This window comes from Diabrotica virgifera, chromosome 9 (assembly GCF_917563875.1).
Source record: "Diabrotica virgifera virgifera chromosome 9, PGI_DIABVI_V3a".
In the NCBI taxonomy this organism is placed as follows: domain Eukaryota; kingdom Metazoa; phylum Arthropoda; class Insecta; order Coleoptera; family Chrysomelidae; genus Diabrotica; species Diabrotica virgifera.
In genome coordinates, this window is record NC_065451.1 from 31,010,029 (window position 1) to 31,031,461 (window position 21,433).

At 32.6% G+C, this 21,433-nt stretch overlaps 1 protein-coding gene across 1 annotated transcript in view; it reads right to left on the bottom strand.

The window, feature by feature from the left end:
* Positions 1-3,683: 3,683 nt before the first annotated feature.
* Positions 3,684-21,433, bottom strand: part of LOC126892618 (zinc finger protein 260-like) — an 87,445-nt gene continuing 69,695 nt past the window's right edge. The window contains exon 3 of the mRNA XM_050662212.1: positions 3,684-5,118. Within this exon, the coding sequence (XP_050518169.1) occupies positions 3,821-5,118 (1,298 nt within the window). The 3' untranslated portion in view covers positions 3,684-3,820. The remainder of the gene's footprint in view (positions 5,119-21,433) is intronic.

Genomic DNA, 21,433 nt, shown 5'->3' on the forward strand with positions numbered 1-21,433 from the left:
CCCTGCTCCAGTGTTCCCATACATCAAAGTTTATCCGATTAGACACCGTTAAACCATTAACAAATTTTTAGATTTAATCAACTTTTTTTGGTACGCGGGATCTAGGTCTATTGGGTCATTTTGAGTAAAAAAGGTCCCTAGTCATTTTTCTCTAAAATTGATTGTTGTCGAATTATACGCGATTTAAGATTTGAAAATGCGAAAATGGCCATATAACTCGACAACAATCAATTTTAGAGAAAAATCACAAGAGACCTTTTTTGTTCAGAATGACCCAAATTATCTAAAAAAATGTTCAAAGTGAAAAAATTATTTTTGTGAATTTGTTTAAAAAAATAACGACCAAGGTACCGCCTGGTACCCTCAAAATTTGTTATAAAAACGTCTTTTTGTGTAAGTTTTAGCAAAAAAATCTAACCGAAATAATTTCGCTCACGTGGGCAACGATACATCCTCGACTATAGCGCTAATTGTTAATAGTTAAAAACGACAGCTTTGTAATAAAATAATGACAAAAATTTCTTCAGGATCTTCATGGAGGGGTTTTAAACTTTGATTTGACTTTATAATTCACTTTTTGACTTTCAGAATTATAATTTTTAATCGAGTTTATTGAACATTGAAAATGGCCATTTTCGCATTTTTTAAATTTTAAATCGCGTATAACTCGACAACAATCAATTTTAGTGAAAAATGACAAGAGACCTTTTTTACTCAGAATGACCCAAGTGATCTAAAAAAATTGTTCGAAATGAAAACATTATTTTTGTGAATTCGTTTTAACAATTTTTCAACCACGGCAACGCCTGGCACCCTGTGGATTTGTTATAAGGACCTCTTTTTGAGTAAGTTTGTGCAAAAATCGAATCGGAATAATTTCGCTAACGGGGGCGACAATACAGCTCGGTCTAATTAGTTGTTTGATAGGTATGCGATTTTTAAATCTTGTCGAATTATCATTTGAGCGCCACATAATTGTTCGCTTATCGATGAGATAGAATTACTGCCCACACACTATTGCACTATGTCTGGAATTTTTCCACGAAATCAGGGTATAATTAGGTATTTGTTATCTACAGAATGGGTGTTTGTTATTTTTATAGCCGGATTTTTTATTTTATAATCTATAGAGAGACTAATAATGCCATATGCCATCCAAACAAAGTAAAACTGAACTATTTAATTCCTCAACTTTTGTTTTAAAATTAATTTTTGCTTTTTGATTTTTTTTGTAAATATTTTTGCAATTTTTGACCCTTTGTTTTGGCTCCCGTGTGCATTGCACACTTTGCACATATGGTAGCGGGGGCCCTGATAAGGACTTTGAACCGATGAAACTTACAGATCATATAAACAATATATACACGAGTCAAGAAACTTGTGAAGTCGTAACGATTAAGTTCATTTAAGATACTAATTACGGGGTGATTTTCTCGATTTTTTTACCAAAACCAAAAGGGACTAACTTTATTTTGAGCGTAACTTGTTTAATTTTGATGCTAGAAATTTTTTTTATAAAACAAAAATGAAGCTTTTTTTAAACACTTTAAATAAGTTGTAATGAGTTTTCCCCGAAATGTGCTTCATTTTTGGTTATTTCACGTTAAAATATTCCATTTGGAATTTGACGAATATGAACCTATTTTTCATTAGCTATAACTACTTCTACTAGGTGTAGAGACGTGATATATACACCATTTTTTTAAACTTTTTACAGGCTATATTTTTGCTAAGAATGTTTTTTCGACAAAATTCTTACTATTTGAGTTATTTGCGAAAAACCGTCTAAAAACGTGGTTATTTTGTTGAAAAAATGAACATATTCACTGCCAAATAACTCGAAAAGTATTGAGTTAGTGAAAAAACTCTATAGAACAAAAGTTACTTAAAATTAGCCAGTTTATCCATTTCCTGACTTTCTTTGGACGAATATTTTTTCACCCCCAAAAGGGGGTGAAAACCACCCCCAGGGTAAAAGCACATATCGGCACAATATCACTTTTTTTCTTTGACTTGTTAGCTATGTGTATGCCAAATTTCATGTCAATCCAAGCGGTTCTTTAAAATTTAGAGGTTTTGCAATATTGTACCGTTAAAGAACGGACTATTTTTGTAGTTCCTTTTATATTTATATTATCAATACACTCAAGGAGTTTGACCTATTTAAAATGCCTAATTTTGGAAAAATTGGAGTTTAAAGAAAAATTGATTTTTTGCAATTTGATATTTTTCACCTTTTACTTCAAAATATCTCCGAAAATATTGCAGATATGAAAAAAATTATAAACTACTAAATTGTAGCTTTTTTAATGACTAAAATTACCCTGTGCATAGATTTTCATTACAGTGAATAGTTAGCCAGATATAGCTGTTTAAAACCTCCATTTACCAGCAAACACCCCCTTATTCGAGCCCTTTAAACCCGCCCCAATTAAAAACTAAGGCATCTTACGGAATTTGATTTACACAGTCTTATAGCTCTTTAAAAATCCTACAAAATCATTTTTGAGGGGTCTCATTACTGAGGGTATCAAAGTTGCTTTCCTACGAAGGTAATTAAATCCATTTACTAAGGCTGAAAATCACAGTGAGATATAATATTTTTCCAAAATTAGGCATTTTAAATAGGTCAAACTCCTTGAGTGTATTGATAATATAAATATAAAAGGAACTACAGAAAGGTGAAGACCAATTTTTAATTAGGAAGGTAGTTAGGGGTTGTATTCACTGATTTTTTCGTAGAGAAAAGCAGGTACCGACATTTTTTTGATTATGGGTCGCTTAACTTTTATGCTAGAAACTTTTTATTATTATTTTTTGAAAGATCTAATTATATACTTGAAAAAAGATTATTTAAGTTTTCCTCGAAGAATGCAAATTTTTCCCATTATTTGGCTTTGAATATTTCAAATTATGCATTTGACGAAAAAAGCTAACCTTTAACATGCCGTATCTCGGTTTGTATTAGTCTTAAAGATATTATTGGAACATAATTTGGTTTGTGTCAAGAGATACGATTTTGATATCTACAGTTTTTTTGATTAAATGCATATTTTTCGAAGTATTCTCAAAAAACCCTCTAAAAAAGTCGATTTTTTCGTCGAAAAAATGTTATTTTCAAGCGCGAATAACTCGAAAAATATTAGTTCTACGAAGTAAATGTACAAAACATTTTTTCTTAGAATCACTGTTTCCATCGAATTACATTGTTAAAATGTAATAAAAAATTACCACCCCCGAGATGGGGTGGCAACCACCCCCAAGGTTTTAGCGTATGATAACGGCATAATATAGAAAATGATCCTTGGACTATTCCCTACCTTCTGTGAAAATTTCAAGTAAATCCAGTTCATCCAAAAAATTGCGAGCCAAAATGCTTGATTTCCTCAATCGGCTATTGGGGCCGACCGACCGGCTCTGTCCCGACATACAGCTGACCGACTATGATAACTTTTATTTATATTTAATTTAGAATATGTGTACTGATTTTCAGCCTTAGGAAATGGAAATAATTACCTTCGTAGAAAAGCAACTTTGATACCCTCTCAGTAACCCCTGTTCTACGTTTCGCTTGACCGACCGTAGTATGTATCTCTATACACTCACAGTAATCAACTGTGAAAAATCTAGCTTTAGTAAATTCAAATAGATTTTTCAGCGCTGCCTCTCCGTCTATATGCATTTGTGCTTTTTTAAATTACAGTGATATGAAAACTTTCTGGACCATATTTTACATGTGAAAGGTTTTTCCCCAGTATGCACTTTCATATGCGATTTTAAATTATGCTTTGCTAACTATTGTTTTGTGCAAATTTCACATTCAAATAGTTTTTTCACTAGTATGCACTCTTATATGTGATTTTAAAAGTGGTGTCGTTGAAAACTGTTTGGCGCAGAGTTCACACGTAAATGATTTTTCACCAGGATGCACTGTCATATGCCTTTTTAAATCATGTTTCCTTGAAAACTGTTTGGTGCAAATTTCACACTTAAATGGTTTTTCACTAGTATGCACTGTCATATGCGATTGTAAAAATTGTTTCCTTGAAAACGGTTTGCTGCAAATTTTACATTCAAATGGTTTTTCACCAGTATGCACTCTCATATGAAATTTTAAAACTTGTTTTGTTGAAAACTGTTTGGTGCAAATTTCACATTCAAATGGTTTTTCACCAAGATGCACTGTCATATGCGATTGTAAAATATGTTTCGTTGAAAACTGTTTGCTACAAATATCACATTCAAACGGTTTTTCACCAGTATGCACTCTCATGTGAAATTTTAAAACTTGTTTTGTTGAAAACTGTTTGGTGCAAATTTCACATTCAAATGGTTTTTCACCAGTATGCACTCTTATATGCGATTTTAAAAGTGGTTTCGTTGAAAACTGTTTGGTGCAGATTTCACATGTAAATGATTTTTCTCCAGGATGCACTGTCATATGCCGTTTTAAACCTTGTTTCCTTGAAAACTGTTTGGTGCAAATTTCACACTTAAATGGTTTTTCACGAGTATGCACTGTCATATGCGATTGTAAAAGATGTTTACTTGAAAACGGTTTGCTGCAAATTTTACATTCAAATGGTTTTTCACCAGTATGCACTCCCATATGAAATTTTAAAACTTGTTTTGCTGAAAACTCTTTTGAGCAAATTTCACATTCAAATGGTTTTTCACCAGTATGCACTCTCATATGAAATTTTAAAAGTTGTTTTGTTGAAAACTGTTTGGTGCAAATTTCACATTCAAATGGTTTTTCACCAGTATGCACTCTCATATGAAATTTTAAAATTTGTTTTGTTGAATACTCTTTGGTGCAGATTTCACATGTAAATGGTTTCTCACCAGTATGCACTCTCATATGCTTTTTTAAATATTGTTTCCTTGAAAACTGTTTGGTGCAAACTTCACATTCAAATGGTTTTTTATCAGTGTGTATCCTCATATGTAGTTCTAAACTATAAATGTTTGACAATGGCTTCTTGCAAATGATGCATGTAAAACGTTGTCCTCTAGTGTTCACATTGGTAGTGGAAGTTATATACTGGTTCAAATTACTTTCACTTCCATCATGATTTGTTAATCGGCTATCAGTTTTCATATCTTTACAAGACAGACCTAAAATTATAATAATGTGTTAAATCAGAATAATGTAATTAAAATAAAATTAATAACATATGAATGCAGAAAATATAACTAGGCTGAATTGAAGAAATATATTTGTGAAGGTTGTACAAATTGTAATAATAAATAAAAAAATATGAAAAAAAAATTTTTAAGAAACGCTTTTCTTTAGTTTCGAGTGACTAAAATTAAAAATATTATAAAAAAAATCAACTAAAAAGCAGAAAATAAAAAAAAGTTTAACGAATGTGTTAGATTTTTTCAATTTTTTTTATTTTTTGCTTTTTAGTTGATTTTTTTATATTTATAATTTTAGTCACTCGTAACTAAAGAAAAGCGTTTCTTAAAATTTTTTTTTTATATATTTTTTATTTTTTCCTTTTACACTTTTGAAACATTAAAACATATAGTGATGAGCGAGACTGGTCTTGGTCTTGCGGTCTTGGTCTTGCAGCAAGACCAAGACCAAGACCGCCTTTTGGTTGCAAGACCAAGACCAAGAACAAGCTTGCAAGAACAAGACCAAGACCGAACCTTGCAAGACCACGCAAGACCAAGACCAACCTGCAAGACTCTTGCACTTTTTTGAGAAAAATTGGTTTTTATTATTTAACTTTATTTTTTAGTTCAATAATATATACTGACATTGTAAGAAACCTTAACCAATATCGAATTTTTAAAATACATAATATTTTGGTTATATTTTTAAGTCGTTTTGATTAAGTCAAACGGTTTACATTTTCTCAACCTTCAAAGTGTCCAGAAGGCAAGTTTTCAAACGGCGACGGTTCAAGGACAATTGAAATTACTTGTAAGACAAAAAAATGTAATTATAGATAGGGTAATCCATTAAAAAAAATGCAATTAAAAACGGTTTTTATGTAGGTACCAGTAGTTTTCGCTTTTTTGTCTAATAAAAATACTGACACTTATTTCAATTCTTTTCGCATAATCGAGGAAAAATGTAGGTCGTTAAATTTAAAATTAATACAAAAAATATCATAATAAATTTTGAAAAGGGATTCACAATGCTGTGAAAGCATTGTAGCCTGAATAAAAAGTAACTGGTTGTCGATTGTAATGTGTCAAGCTTGGTATCGCAAAATCCAAAGCTTAGGTTCAGTTTCTGAATATAATGACAAAAATTCCGATACTGGGAAATTTTTAAAATTATTTTTTGGATTAATTTTTTACAATCAACGAAAGTTGGAAGTTGAATTATTTGTGAAAATCCCGGATGACAAACGCGTAAAGAAGTTTACTGATTTCATAGTTAAAAACTATTTGGAAGAATCTAGGTTTTCCCCAGAAAGGGCCAGTACTACAAATAGTATGTGCCGCACTTGAAATGCATGCGCATCATTTCAGTGTGTTTTAAATTCTAGTTTTTACTACCCACATCCGAATATTTTCAACTTTTTAAATGCCATAATCATAATGGGTATTCAATCCAAAAATATGTGAAAATAAAAAGTGCGAATAACTCGTGTTACGAGAACAATGTAGTTTAAATAAAATTAAAGAACTGCAAGATAACAAATTACAGAATTAAGCGTTTATAACTCCCCATTAGGTATAGTTATTATGTTATGGTATTAGGTCTATAAATAGGTATGGTAAATATGAACGTATTTACTAAAAAGTATGTTTTAGTTAGTTTATAAAAAAAGTTAATTATATTAAATAATGATTAAATAGAGTAAAAAATATTTGATTTTTGTGTTCTCTTAAAAAAATTTAATTTATGTTCTTAAATTTGACCCTCGTATGATAAATACTACAGTGTTCGAGTGAAAGGAGCAGATCATTATCTGTTAACAACTATAAACCGTTTATCCCTTTTCGTAAAATCCGTGAATTGAAGGTCCTCGACCATTTGTGGCACCTTTAAGAAGCTCTTTTTCTTTAACATTTTATTAAAATACAGGGGCAATAAACAATAATCCAGACTCAAGACGTGGTCTGAAGGCAGGCGGCAGGTATCGACAGCATGCAAAACACAACGTGACACAACCGAAGGCCGGCAATTGCAACAAGGTTTGTAAATGCAGGTTTTTCCTACTGATAAACATTACCATTATAAAAATATACTCTAGTCTCTTTATATAGAGAGAAATAATTAGGTCATTAGGTGAATGTATAATGTTAAAATTGGTATCCGTTTGAAACTACATTCTACATTCTGTTAAAATTTTAAAGCAAATAATATAGTTTCATTCTTCGCATCTTTATTTATTTCAATGTACATTTTATTCGAAATTGTTTAGTTCAAATTATTACTACCAAAAAAGCAAGACCAGCAAGACTCTTGCGGCAAGACCAAGACCAAGAACAAGACCGGCTAGTGCAAGACCAAGACCAAGACTGCCTTTTAGCTGCAAGACCAAGACCAAGATCAAGCTTGCAAGAACAAGACCAAGACTAGCCTAGTCTTGGGCTTGTTCTTGTTTTGCTCATCACTAAAAACATATCGTCATGTTTATTAAAATATGTAGAAAACATATGATGTACTAACATGAAAAGTGATATGTCCTCAAGTACCTTAACCATTGTTTAATTAATAAGACCACTGTCGATGGAATAATTCATATTTATTACTAATATGTTATTCAATACATTTTACATTCAGTTTTTCTATAACTACTCTCTTTGCCCCGTTGTTCTCTGCCCTACCTGTCAGTCCGCATGGAACATCACCGCAGAACAGTAAGTGCCAGATGGCCATCTCTCTCAGAGCTACCAACTCACTTTAAGCTGTGTTTACACTTAAAACATCCCAACTTATCACCCTCACCCTTAATTTATATCTACCCAAATATGATTAATATGATTATGTAAAACCTAACTGAACAATTTTTTTTTTTTTTTTTTTGACTTACTCTAGAATGAAATCATTGTATTTCTTTGGCATATTTGTAACGCGTCTGCTTCTACCTGTTTGAGACATATTATCAGATGGATAATCAACAATAATGTTTTGTTCATTATCTGACCTGTAAACTGTATCAGTTGATGATCTGTTGCCAGTGTCTGAAGAAGTAGCCATGTCCAGCAAAACTGGCTCACCTTGGGTTTCCATCGTTAACTTCTCCAAATTTGATTCAGATTGTGTTATACTCTCACCTACCGGATGTACTACGTTTGGTAGTTTTATATATTGAAAGTCATTGTTACTGTCAAGTTCATTTTCCCTGTTGTTTGCAAACTCAGTGCTACACCTGCCTACCTGATTCGTATGACGCTTCCATACCTGACCACTATCTAATCTGCAATAATAAGTTTTCTTACCTACTTTATTTATTATTTTAGCTGCCACCCACAACTTTCGGTTTGTTTCCCTATAGTCTCTTACCATAACCCTTTCTCCTATTTCAAAACATCTTTTCTCCTTTATAGAAATATTTTGCTGTTCTTTACTGGGCTTTTCGGCCATCATTGATATTCTTGTTCGCAATGATCTATTATATACAAGTTCAGCTGGTGACTTTTCTGTTACTGGGTGTTTTGTGTTGCGATATGTTAGTAAATATCTTGATATTAATGTAGACAGTGGAATACCAGAGTTTCTTGGATCATCTAGGGCTGTTTTCAGCTTCATTTTAAATGTCCTGACATACCGTTCTGCAGCTCCGTTGCTGGATGGATGGTAAGGTGCCCCTGTTAAATGCTTAATCCCATTTTTCTTAAAGAATATTTCCATGGTTTTGTCAACTAGTTGAGGTCCATTGTCACTCACACATAACCTTGGTAGTCCCATTCTGGCAAAAACTTCCCTTAGTTTTTCTTGCGTTTCTGCTGCTGTCGCCCTACTCATAGGAAATACCTCTACCCATTTGCTGTAAGCATCCACCAATATTAAGCACAACTTGCTTTTTAATTGCAAAAAATCTATATGCACTCTGTCAAATACTTTGTCCACTTCAGGCCACGGTGAAAACTCTGATGGAGGGTTGTCTCTATTCTTTAAACATGGACCACAACTTTTTACCCTATGCTCTATGTCGGAATCTATTTTAGGCCAGTAAACATATGATCTCGCTAATGACTTGCACCTGACTATTCCAAAATGTCCTGCATGGAGCTCATCGAGGATTTGTGGTCTTAGACTTGATGGTACCACAATACGATGTCCCCACATTATTATGTGCTCATCTAAATACAACTCTTGTCGTTTATGGTAAAATGGCATTATTTCATCACTTAAATGTTTGGGCCATCTTTCCGTTTTAATATACATCTTTATTGCCCTTAAAATGCCATCTTTGTCTGTTTCTTCTCTAAGTACTTTGTTGTTAATTGGCCAGTATTCTATAGACTCCGTGAAATGAATATATGTCATTCCTTCCGCTGGTTCCTCTACTGTTCCCGTAACCTGCACTGGTGACCTTGATAAATAATCAGCTACAGGATTGTTTATTCCCTTGATATGTTCAATACTGTAGTCAAACGATGACAAAAATAAAGCCCACCTTTGTATCCTGTTTGCGGACATTTTAGGGATGCTCCTGTGTTCTCCAAATAATGCAACTAGCGCTTTTTGATCTGTCCTTAATTTAAACTTATTACAGCAGAGGTACTGGTAAAATTTATTTATGGTAAAATGAACTGCTAAAGCCTCTTTTTCAACTGTAGAATATTTTTTTTCTGCTGGCATGAGAGTTCTTGACACACATGCTACTGTTCTCTCCTCTCCCTCTTTAACTTGGCTTAACATGCCTGAAATACCCTTGTCACTTGCATCTGTTGTTACTATTATTGGAAGGTCAGGGTCAAAATAAACTAAACAATTATCTGATGCTATTATATCTTTTATAATATTGAATGCCCTTTCACATTCTTTTGACCAGAAAAACTTTACATTACCTTTTAAAAGCTTGTATATTGGTTCTAAGATCTGGGCAGCCCGAGGTATAAATTTATGGTAATAATTTACTAGCCCTGTAAAAGCTCTAACTTCTGTTATATTTTCTGGTTTAGGTGCATTTATTATTGCAGCAATTTTACTATCTGTTTTCTTAAGGCCTTCTTTTGATATTTTGTACCCCAAGTATTCAACTTCCTCTTTAAAAAATACACATTTTTCTTTACAAACTGTCAGCCCAGCCTTTTCAAGTTTGCTAAGAACTTCCCTCAAGTTAGTCATATGTTCTTCTGCTGTTTCCCCCGTTACTATTATATCATCTAAAAAATTTGTTACATTTTTCATGCCCTTAAAGAGATTTTCAATTTCTCGTTGAAATATACTACTTGCTGATTTTATTCCGAATGGTAATCTTTTAACTGCGTACAAACCCCTGTGAGTGTTCCACGCTAACAACTTACTTGATTCAATATTTAAGGAGAACTGCATATAAGCTAGTTGTAAATCAATTTTTGAAAAACGTTGACCTTTTTTTAGTTTATTCCATAATTCATCAATTTTTGGAAGTGGATATTTCACATCTTCTAAATGTTTATTTATTGTTGTTTTGTAATCCCCACATATTCGTATTTTCCCATTTGATTTTTGAACAAAGACTAAAGGTGTTCCCCAATCTGAATTGTCTATTAATTCTATTACTCCCTCTTTCTCTAACCTATCTAACTCTAACTCTACCTCTTTCGCATAGGCTAAAGGAACAGCTCTGTGCTTGCAAAAAACTGGTTTAGCATTTTCCACAACTTTAATTGAAATTTCCTTATGATTAAAGTTTCCTAACTTACTAGTAAATACGTTTGAAAAACTGTTTATTAGATCTAGAATTTTACTATTACTTACAATTTGATTCATCATTTCAAGCCTAATATTGAAGGCCTTTATCCAGTCTCTCCCTAGAATATTTGCAGAACCTTTTTGAACAACGTATAGCTTTACTGGTATTTTCTTGCTTTTATAGCCCATATCTATTATAAAATATCCCTCTGGTGAAAAGACACTACCTTCATAACTTTTTAGCAACAGATCATCACTGGTTAGCCTAAAATGAGAAAAATTATTTATATATGTTTCTTTTGTGATTGCACTTATACCAGCGCCACTATCAATGATCATCTCATATATTTTGCCTTCAATCTTTACCTGGATTTTAAAGGGATTGTCTACCTTGACTTGTACATGGCACAGATCAACAATTCTTGATTCTATGCTGTCTAATGTATAAATGTCCTCTTCCGCCTCACTATCTATAAAATTAACACTATTTTTATGTGCCAAACAGACCCTAGCCAAGTGCCCAATTTTTTTACATATATTACAAATGTAATCTTTATATTTACAACTATTTTTGTGTTTATTTCCACATATCTTACATTTCGACATCTGATTGACACTTGAATTTACATTGACGTTTGAGCTGCCATGCATTGTCCGCCTTGTCCCATGTTGCCAACCTCCATCCTGTCCCTGCCGACGAACTCGAGAACTCGACGATGACGAAGCTTGCTGATGATCTATCACGTGAACATTTACAGTTGACCTCGAGCTTGTTTTTGAAGCCATAATAGCATTTTCTGTCTTCATTGCCAAACTCACCATCTGCTCCACCGTCGCCTTTTCATCCTCTTCGCATAATCTGTCGAGAATTTTACTAGGACACATACCACTCACGAACTTATTTAGCAGCACTTTGGTTAGATCTGCCCCAAACTTGCACGTAACTGCAGCACTTCTTATCCTAGCATACCAGTCCGCTATTTTTTCCTCAGTTTCTTGCCGCAGGTCAAAAAATGTACATCTCTCTCTCCATGTACTCACTTGACCTCCGTAATGGGTAGCTAATAACTGTGATAATTCTGCAAATGTTTTGGTTTTGGGAGCTTCTGGAAAACATAGATCTCTCAACAAGGTGTATGTGGGTGCACTTACCGAACTGATTAGGATCGCCACTTTAATAGCTTCCTCTTCAACCCCATTTGCCACAAAATGTTGTTCCAATCTTTCTTCGTAAATAGTCCACGGTTGTAAATCTGGAATAAATTCTTCGAACTTTTTGTTCGCCATCTTGATTCACTAACAAAGGTACCGGACATCGGTTTACATAAAACAATTAGTATTTACTTCGTTACCACTTTTATCCTCGTCGCCATTGATATGTCCTCAAGTACCTTAACCATTGTTTAATTAATAAGACCACTGTCGATGGAATAATTCATATTTATTACTAATATGTTATTCAATACATTTTACATTCAGTTTTTCTATAACTACTCTCTTTGCCCCGTTGTTCTCTGCCCTACCTGTCAGTCCGCATGGAACATCACCGCAGAACAGTAAGTGCCAGATGGCCATCTCTCTCAGAGCTACCAACTCACTTTAAGCTGTGTTTACACTTAAAACATCCCAACTTATCAAAAAGTAGTCGGAATCGGCAAAAAATTTGAAACTTTATTGTTTTTTTTCCTCTCTGATTCTGGCCTTGGTTTAGAACTAGAACCTTTAGCCACGTAATTGTATAACGTATCACTAACTCAGGTGTAATCTGTAGTGTGTGTGTGTTGAGTAAGTGTCTTGTTACTTTTGCAAAGTCGACGTCATTGTCTTTGCAAAGAGACGCTAATTGTATCCGAACGTCTGCGGTCCCTCCGGTGAGTACCGATCAACTTTATTGTTTATTAATGAAGTATAACGTAAACAATTAACGCAAAAATGGAATTATGTATTGTTCATATCATTAGCTATACAATCCGTAAAAGTTTCAAGTTTTTACATTGTAAAAAACAAGAGAATTTAAGCGTTTTCCATTAAAATCGTTTTTTTTTTATTTAAACAATAAACATAAAAATTTTTTTTATTGACTATTCGTGTATTGTTCCCGCGAATGCATATGTCTGCAAATTTTTATTCATTTGCATTGAAGAAAAGGCAGTCAAATTAACGTCTAGCGTTTAAGCGTTTAAAAAATAGGTATCCATTATTTAAAATTATTTTGATAAAATCATTGCTAATTTAAATAAACTTTATATAACTTTACTGCATATTTTAGTTTATTTTGAAACATTCCTGTGTAATATTTCTTTTAAAGACAAAAGGCATTTCAAAATAACACTAACAAGTTTTTACTGTTGAATTTTTAACTTTATCAGTAATTTTTTTAGTTCCTTTAATGGTAAATCGACTTTTAAGTTAGTTTAAGGTTTGATGAATGTGCTCAAGCGGTTGTATTATACGAGTGTTTTTCAATCTGTGGGTCGCGATCCCTAGTGGGGTCGCGAAGCCTTACTCGGGGGGTCGCCGACTGAAAGAAAAAGTTAAGGTTGTTACATAAAAAAACACAATTTTAGTGCTTATAAAAGTTTGTGGGAAGGATGTGCTTGTTTATTTTTCAAAAGTTTATCAAGTGGTGCTATTTTTAAAACGTTAATAATCAAATCATTTTCTAATTGCAGTCTATTTGTCTGTTTAGTTTTAATGTCTACTATTGAAGAAAATGCTAGTTCACACAAGTATGAAGTGGCGAATGGCAGCAATAATTTAAGAGCTTTCCTTGCCAGCTACGGATATTGGTGTTTTCTTTTCATCCAAAATACGTCCAAACTTTGCGAATAAAATTCTATTTTAAGCATGCCATCAGCACCTAAACGTAGAGACATTCTTTCATTTTTGTGGTGACATCAGCGAGATCAGAAAAAAGGGTTTAAAATAAAATCCATCTACGCCCATTATCAGCTTTAGAGGGAAGTCTGGAAAGTATGTCAAAAGTTGCTCTTGCAAATTATGCAAGCTCTGTATCATGCAAGGAATGTGAGCTGATACTTAAAAACTTTGGTCTGTTGCATTATCTTCAACAATTTTCTGAACACGTGGAAAAGACTCAATTATTTTGTTTTGCAGGGAGGTTGACCACAAACGAAGTTTTGCGTGAAATGCTTTTACTTTATAAAACGATAAGCATATTTAGATTTTGCTTCTTGTAAGAACATTAACAATCCAGCTTTCAATTCAAGAACTCTCGTCAATACCTTTCCTTTTAATAGCCACCTGACCTGTGGAAAATAAACGATTCTAAATAGCCGGGTTTGCAAAGATTTACCTTTGATAGAATTCACAATTTTTATTATCTCCTTGAGCATGTCATTTAAATCAGAAGGTACTACCTTAGCAGCTAGAGCCTGTCGATGAAGAAAACAGTGTCTAGGATATTTTGGCATTATCAATTCTATTTTGTAATGAGTTCGCAAATGAATGTCGATGCCGGCCAAAACTTTACAGCCATCGCTACAAATAGCGATACATTTTTTCAAATGAATATTGTAGCCGCAAGTGCTTTCTAACATATCTCTAAAAACTCTTACCAGTAGTGTTTGCCGGAAGTGCTTTACAAAATAATATTTCTTCTGTGATGCTGTCATCTGCTTCAAAACGCACAAATACCACAAACTGTGCACAGTCGGAAACATCTGTAGATTCGTCAAACTGCAAAGCAAAATGTTGGCTGTTGTTTAATTTTTGGCCAGCGTGAATAACAGATAAATGTACCAAAATAGGAAAAAATCATTATACCTAACGTATGTAGTCTTTTAATTACATTATTTCTTTGGCTTTCTAAAATACAAGGGGGTCGCCAGAATATTTCAATCTGTAAAGGGGTCGCGAAATAAAAAAGATTGAAAAACACTGAACGATAAAGAGATTGGAGTTATTGGCGAATAGTGCTTTTCATCGATTGTCATTTTTTGTTTCGAGCTTCTGTCATGTGTCATCTAATATTAATATATCTACGTCACGTTATTGGCATATACCAATGATGCAAACCAAAGACGTATGACGTAGACATCTTAATATTATACGACACATGACAGAAGCTCGAAACACTTTACTGTGAATGAAAAGTCCTATCTCGAAAGTGAAATATCAACATACTTCTGTTTCCCCGCATATTAGTCCGTTCTTTAACGGTAAAATATTGCAAAACCTATAAATTTTAAAGAACCGCTTGGATTAACATGAAATTTGGCATACACATAGCTAACAAGTCACAGAAAAAAAGTGATATTGTGCCGATATGTGCTTTTGCCCTGGGGGTGGTTTTCACCCCTTCTTGGGGTGAAAAAATATTCGTCCAAAGAAAGTCAGGAAATGGATAAACTGGCTAATTTTAAGTAGCTTTTGTTCTATAGAGTTTTTTCACTAAGTCAATACTTTTCGAGTCATTTGGCAGTGAATATGTTCATTTTTTCAACAAAATAACCACGCTTTTAGACGGTTTTTCGCAAATAACTCAAATAGTAAGTATTTTGTCGAAAAAACATTCTTAGCAAAAATATAGCCTGTGGTGTATTTATCACCTCTCTACACCTAGTAGAAGCAGAGTTATAGCTAATGCTAAATAGGTTCATATTCGTCAAATTCCAAATGGAATACTTTAACGTGAAATAACCAAAAATGAAGCACATTTCGGGGAAAACTCATTACAAATTATTTTAAAAGTGTTTTAAAAAAGCTTCATTTTTGTTTTATAAAAAAATTTCTAGCATCTAAATTAAACAAGTTAGGCTCAAAATAAAGTTAATTCCTTTTGGTTTTGGTAAAAAAATCGAGAAACTCACCCCCTAATTAGTATCTTAAATGAACTTAATCGTTACGACACGTGTATATATTGTTAATATGATCTGTAAGTTTCATCGGTTCAAAGTCCTAATTATTGAAAGGGCTGTAGTTAAAAGGGGTTGAACGAGTCACTGATCACGAATGTATGCAAATTTAGAAACACCAAATCTTAATCAATTTTTGTCTAACAGAAAAACAAAAAAATACATGTTATTCAGAAAAGCAAATCGAATTTTTTTGTTTTTCGGTATTTTTGGTATCTCTAACAATTTTTAAGTTATTTTGAAAAAAAGCATATTTTTCAAAATTTAAATTTTTAAAAATTTTACTTTGAAACCAAATTTTTTCAAAAATAAGCACTTTGAATCGATGAAACTTACGGATCATATAAACACAACATAAGTAAAATAATTTCTGGATCAGTAACGATTAATTTCATTTAAGTTGCTAATTAGGGGGTGGTCTTCCCGATTTTTTTTTTTTTGCAAAAACAAAAGGCACCAACTTTATTTTAAGCGTAACTTGCTTAAATTTAATGCTAGAAACTGTTTGTAAAAACAGAAATAAAGCTTTTTATAAACACTTTAAAAAAGTTATAATAGGTTTTCCCCAAAAAGTGCTTAATTTTTTGGATATTTCACGTCGAAATATTCTATTTGAAATTTGGTGAATATGAATCTATTTTTCATTGGCTATAACTCTGGTTCTACGAATTCCAGAGACCTAACGAGCACACTATTATTTTTACTTTTTTATAGGCCATATTTTTGCTAAGAAGGTTTTTTTCGACAAAATACTTACTTTTTGAGTTATTTGCGAATAACCGTCTAAAAATGTGGTTATTTTATTGAAAAATGAACATATTCACTCGCAAATAACTCGAAAAGTGTTGACTTGGCGAAAAAGCTCTATAGAACAAAAGTTACTTAGAATTAGTCAGTTTACCCATTTCCGGACTTATTTTGGACATATATTTTTTCACCCCCAAGAGGGGGTGAAAGTCACCCCAGGGCAAAAGCACACATCGGCACAATATCACTTTTTTTCTTTGACATGTAAGCTATACGTATGCCAAATTTGATGTCAATCCAAGCGGTTCTTTAAAATTTAGAACAAAAACCGTGAAAGAATGGACTATATACTTAAATTATATCTATATAAAATTTTGCTGCACTCAACTAACGGAAATTATAATAATACTAAATTATTTAAAACCGGAAATTGATTTAAAGCCGTTTAACTCATAAAAATACCAATTTAACACGTTAAGCGCCGAACTATAATTTTGCGATTGGGTCTTTTTTGCTTTCTATATACACGGCTTGGACCCGAGCCGTGTCAAGCACTGCTGTGCTTAGCGAAAAAGCCGTATCTGCAAAAATGTGAAAAAATTTGAGTTAAACATTTTTCTAACCCAAATGTGCATATCTATCTTATTTGCTTAATGTAGTGTCGCCAAATAAGACCAGTGTCTTAATTAGGCCAATTGCAAATATTTTCTTAAATATAGATATTATATATTAGAGGTCACCGTAAATGTCTTTCTCAGTCAAAATCGTCTACGCCATTCAGTCGGTAGTATCACATAGAAGCGCCAAGTAGACTAGACACGTGTTTGTTACGGTGCGGAAGTTCGTTTATAAATTTTAGGTAGGTAAGTTATAAAATTACTAAAATGGTACTTAATGAATATAAGTCAATTATTTTTTCTTTGTAAAGCGATAGTAAATTAATTTTTTTAAGGAGCTGGAACTGTTTTTTCTCTATATTGCTTTTTATTATTTTTTTTTATGTTAAATAAAAAAAGTAGACAGTGTCCTAATAAAGCCAATTGTCCTAGATGTGTGTAAATATGCGATATGTGTGCTTAATGTATTGACAAATTTTTGTTTTTAATATGAATAAAAGTTTCTTTCACTAATTTTTGTATTTGTTCTTTAATTCTTAGGTTTAAAATTTATTATCCACCTCAATTTGCGTAAAAAATGAAACTGGCCTTATTAAGCTACCAGTTCCTAATAAGGCCAAATATTCCAGATTTATTTAATGTTGAAATTTTATATTTCTTTATTTATTTAGTAAGTATTTTATCCTGAAATTAGAGAGCTAAAATGTTAGGGTAATACGTATACAAGAGTTTTCCCCCATATTGTTCCTGAATAAAATATTACAGATATTTAAACCTTAAGGTGGCCTTAATTGGCGACCTTACCTTACTAAAAATGACGTAAGTTAAGCCAAAATACATTAAACACAACGCATTTTATGCCGTATCTGCAAAAATGTTCATGGATACTTAGAATAAATGCGTCATCTGAAAAGACAAAACGCCGTATTTAAATGTCTCTTGCCGCGTTTATCCTAAGCAGGCACTAGATGCGGCGTTCTGCCTAAGTATTTGACAGATGTTTACAGCATTTGTAAAAATTTTAATAAGGTTAGTTTGTTGCCATTTTTCAACGAGAACGGTTGTTTGATATAATTTTTTAAATATGTTAAATAGAACAAAGTTAAAACTGCAGAAGGTTATTTCTTGGTGTGTGAAATAATGTGTGGTTCTAAAAACAATACAGTACTACTAAGTGAGACAAATACTTCCATTAAATGTGGAGTTTCCTGAGGAATAGCGGAGTTTCCTGAGATATAGCGGAGTTTCCTATGTGTATGTATATTGTTGTTGATGTGAGATTCTATTATTATCTTACATCAGGCATTTTAAACAGCGCAAATTCTATAAAGTTTGTTCGAAATACGAATTTTGGTACGAAGTATATACGTTCTCTATAACGAGAACTGAAATGGCAGACTAATTAACTCGTTATACGCTGATCTCGTTATATCAAACAACAATAATATGGTGCATACATATGAATATATAGTTTTCTAAAATATTAACTTTCTATAGTGAAGTAAGTGAAGCCATTCAGAGCAATAGAAGATGCTTAATATTGTTTCGCCGACAATAAGGCTTCGCCATCATAAATTATATTTTTTTTTACAATATTCAGTATCGGTCAATAGATAAACAAAACAGGAAGAAGTTTATTATAGCTAGGCGGTGGATTTTATTACAGCACTACCCCCGATAACCGCACAAATGTTGGGGATTTATGTATACAGGTAGATGGGGTATTTACTTATAGCAATTACAATGCTAAAAATAGATAAAGAATAATATATATAATGGATTTCTACGGCTGTCGCCGCCTCTCCATACCCAGCTTCCAATTTTTTCTATTGTAACACATATCTTCATCTAATTGCCTCGAATCCATTGCCTCCTGAATATTGTCCCTCCAGCTTCACCGTGGTCTCCGTTGATAAAGAATAATACAGGTAGATATTTTACGATTTAATTTTTCCTCGTTATATCCAAATATGCCTGGTTATAGAGGTGTTTAGTTCAATAGGAATTTCATGGGACATCTAGTGTACCTCGTTATAAGCGAAATCTCGTAATAACCGTGTTCGTTATGGAGAGAGTCTACTGTACTATAAAATAAGAAAATGCTTAGCGCAAACGCAGCACTGCATTCTTCCTAAGCAGGACGAAGTTAATTTATGTAGTAAACTTAGAAAGAACACAGTAACATGAGTTTTTAGAGTAAATAAGATATATTTTGCCAATCTTGTGTATAAATATAAATTCTATGATATTTATTATGTATATAAACCAGAAAACAAAAAAAATTTAATAGTTTTCAACGGCTAGACATTTAAACAAAAACCGATTTTACACAAATGTGATCTCTCTGCAGATACGGCGTTTTCGCTAAGCACGGCAGTATAATACTGTGTATATATTTTATACACAAAACGCTTAAGGTGTTAAGTACCATATTCAACAGCAAAAAAATTAATAAATATTGGAAAAAAATTAGAGGAGAGTTGGACAGAACCGGCTAGATTGATAAAACCGGGTACCCCTTAAATCTTCTGCCTGCTGCCATCTATCAGACAATGTTACAATTAGTGTCTCTAAACCGCCAACAGTCGCTTCTATTCATTTTTACATTTTACATCATTTGAGTAATCTGTACCGGAGCAGTAAGACCTCGCCGATTTTTTGGTGTAACAAACTCGATCTTTAATAGGCTATTGATTATGTACTATAGAAAGGAACTACAACGTTAACGGGGTTTTATTATTTCATAATATGACCATATTATGATCAATAAATCTCTATATATGAAAAAACCGCAGAGTGCTGCCATTTAAAGGGGTGCGTTTTTGAGAAATGGGTGAATTAGTCCCTGGACACATGTTACATTAGGGTGAGTTCTATGCACTTTTGGTACAAACATATCTACATAAAAATTGTTCCTGGTTAAATTTCCTATCTAAATATCACCTTTTAAAGTCAATGATACTTTTTTTTACAAAAATATATTCAAAAGAAAAAGCACAAAGAAACCCAAAAGAAAGCAATTTTGTTCTTTGTCCCATAACTTTTGTCCACGCGGATATAGGTATAGACATTGCTTCACAGAAAAAAAAAAAAAAAGAATGTGTGTGTACTTTGTACGCACGTAAGAAGTTATACTTCTATTACATATTATGTGATTTTAACGAAATTGATATAATGTACTTTAAACAGTTTATTTTTATTTTATTTAAATATTAAACTAATTTTAATACTTACTACTTTCCAAAAAATTTTATTAAGACAATACCAAAAATTTAAAAAAATAAAAGAATAAAACGCACACAAACACATTGAAAAATGCCACAAAGAAAAAATGATTTCTGAACAATAGTAATTGTTGGCAAAAATTTTAAATACGCATTTTCTAAAAAAAAAAAAAAATAAAAACTTGCATCGGGATTCGAACCCGCGAATTTGGGGACGCTTTGATTCGTAATCGAAGCCTAGACTCACTCATCCAATTACTCATTATTTGTCATGTGGAAAAATAGGTCAACTGAACGTTTTACTGTTTGACAGTTATTCTGAATTTAAATCAAATTATGTAGTTTGATTTTTGTGGAAGAAAATATTAAAATATAACAAAACAGTAAGAAAACAATATATTAGATGAAGATTGGCAGAACTTTTGTTGGTAATCAAATTAAGCATGTAAATCAAAGCATTACATACCTACTAGATAAATAAATCTACGCCAAAAAATCATAATTTAAAAATAAAAATCGGACCTAATTACGGATTTCTCTCTAAAATCCCCATTCTTGAGAAAATAAATTTATTCCAACCTAATCCAAATGTATAATTACAATATGATTATCACTGGCGGATCCAGGGGGATGTCATGGGGGTCATGACCCCCCCCCCCCCATAATTGTAAATCCACGTATCCTAAGGTTGGTAACACTAAGTCACCTTGCATCAGAGATAGGTAATTAAATCACCCTCAAGACCCATGACCCCCCTCCCCAAACAAAATTTCTGGATCCGCCACTGATGATTATAATAAAAACTACTTACCAAATTAGAATGAGTCCTTGTCCAAAATAGTCCAAAAGTCCAAAAATATATATGAAAACTATTTAAAAAGGCAGTATAACTATTAACTAACTTTTGTTTGTTGTTTCTTTTCCAACCATAAATAATTATTTATGGTTGTTGCGTTTTGAAATTTGTGTGAAAAGAAACAACAAACAAAAGTTAGTTAATAGTTATACTGCCTTTTTAAATAGTTTTCATATATATTTTTGGACTTTTAATCAAACCACAGCTTTGCCACAGCCGACATATTGAATAATTTTTGACATGTCATTTGAACATCCAATCAGAACAAAGTTATAATGCGCATGCGCCGGGATCGT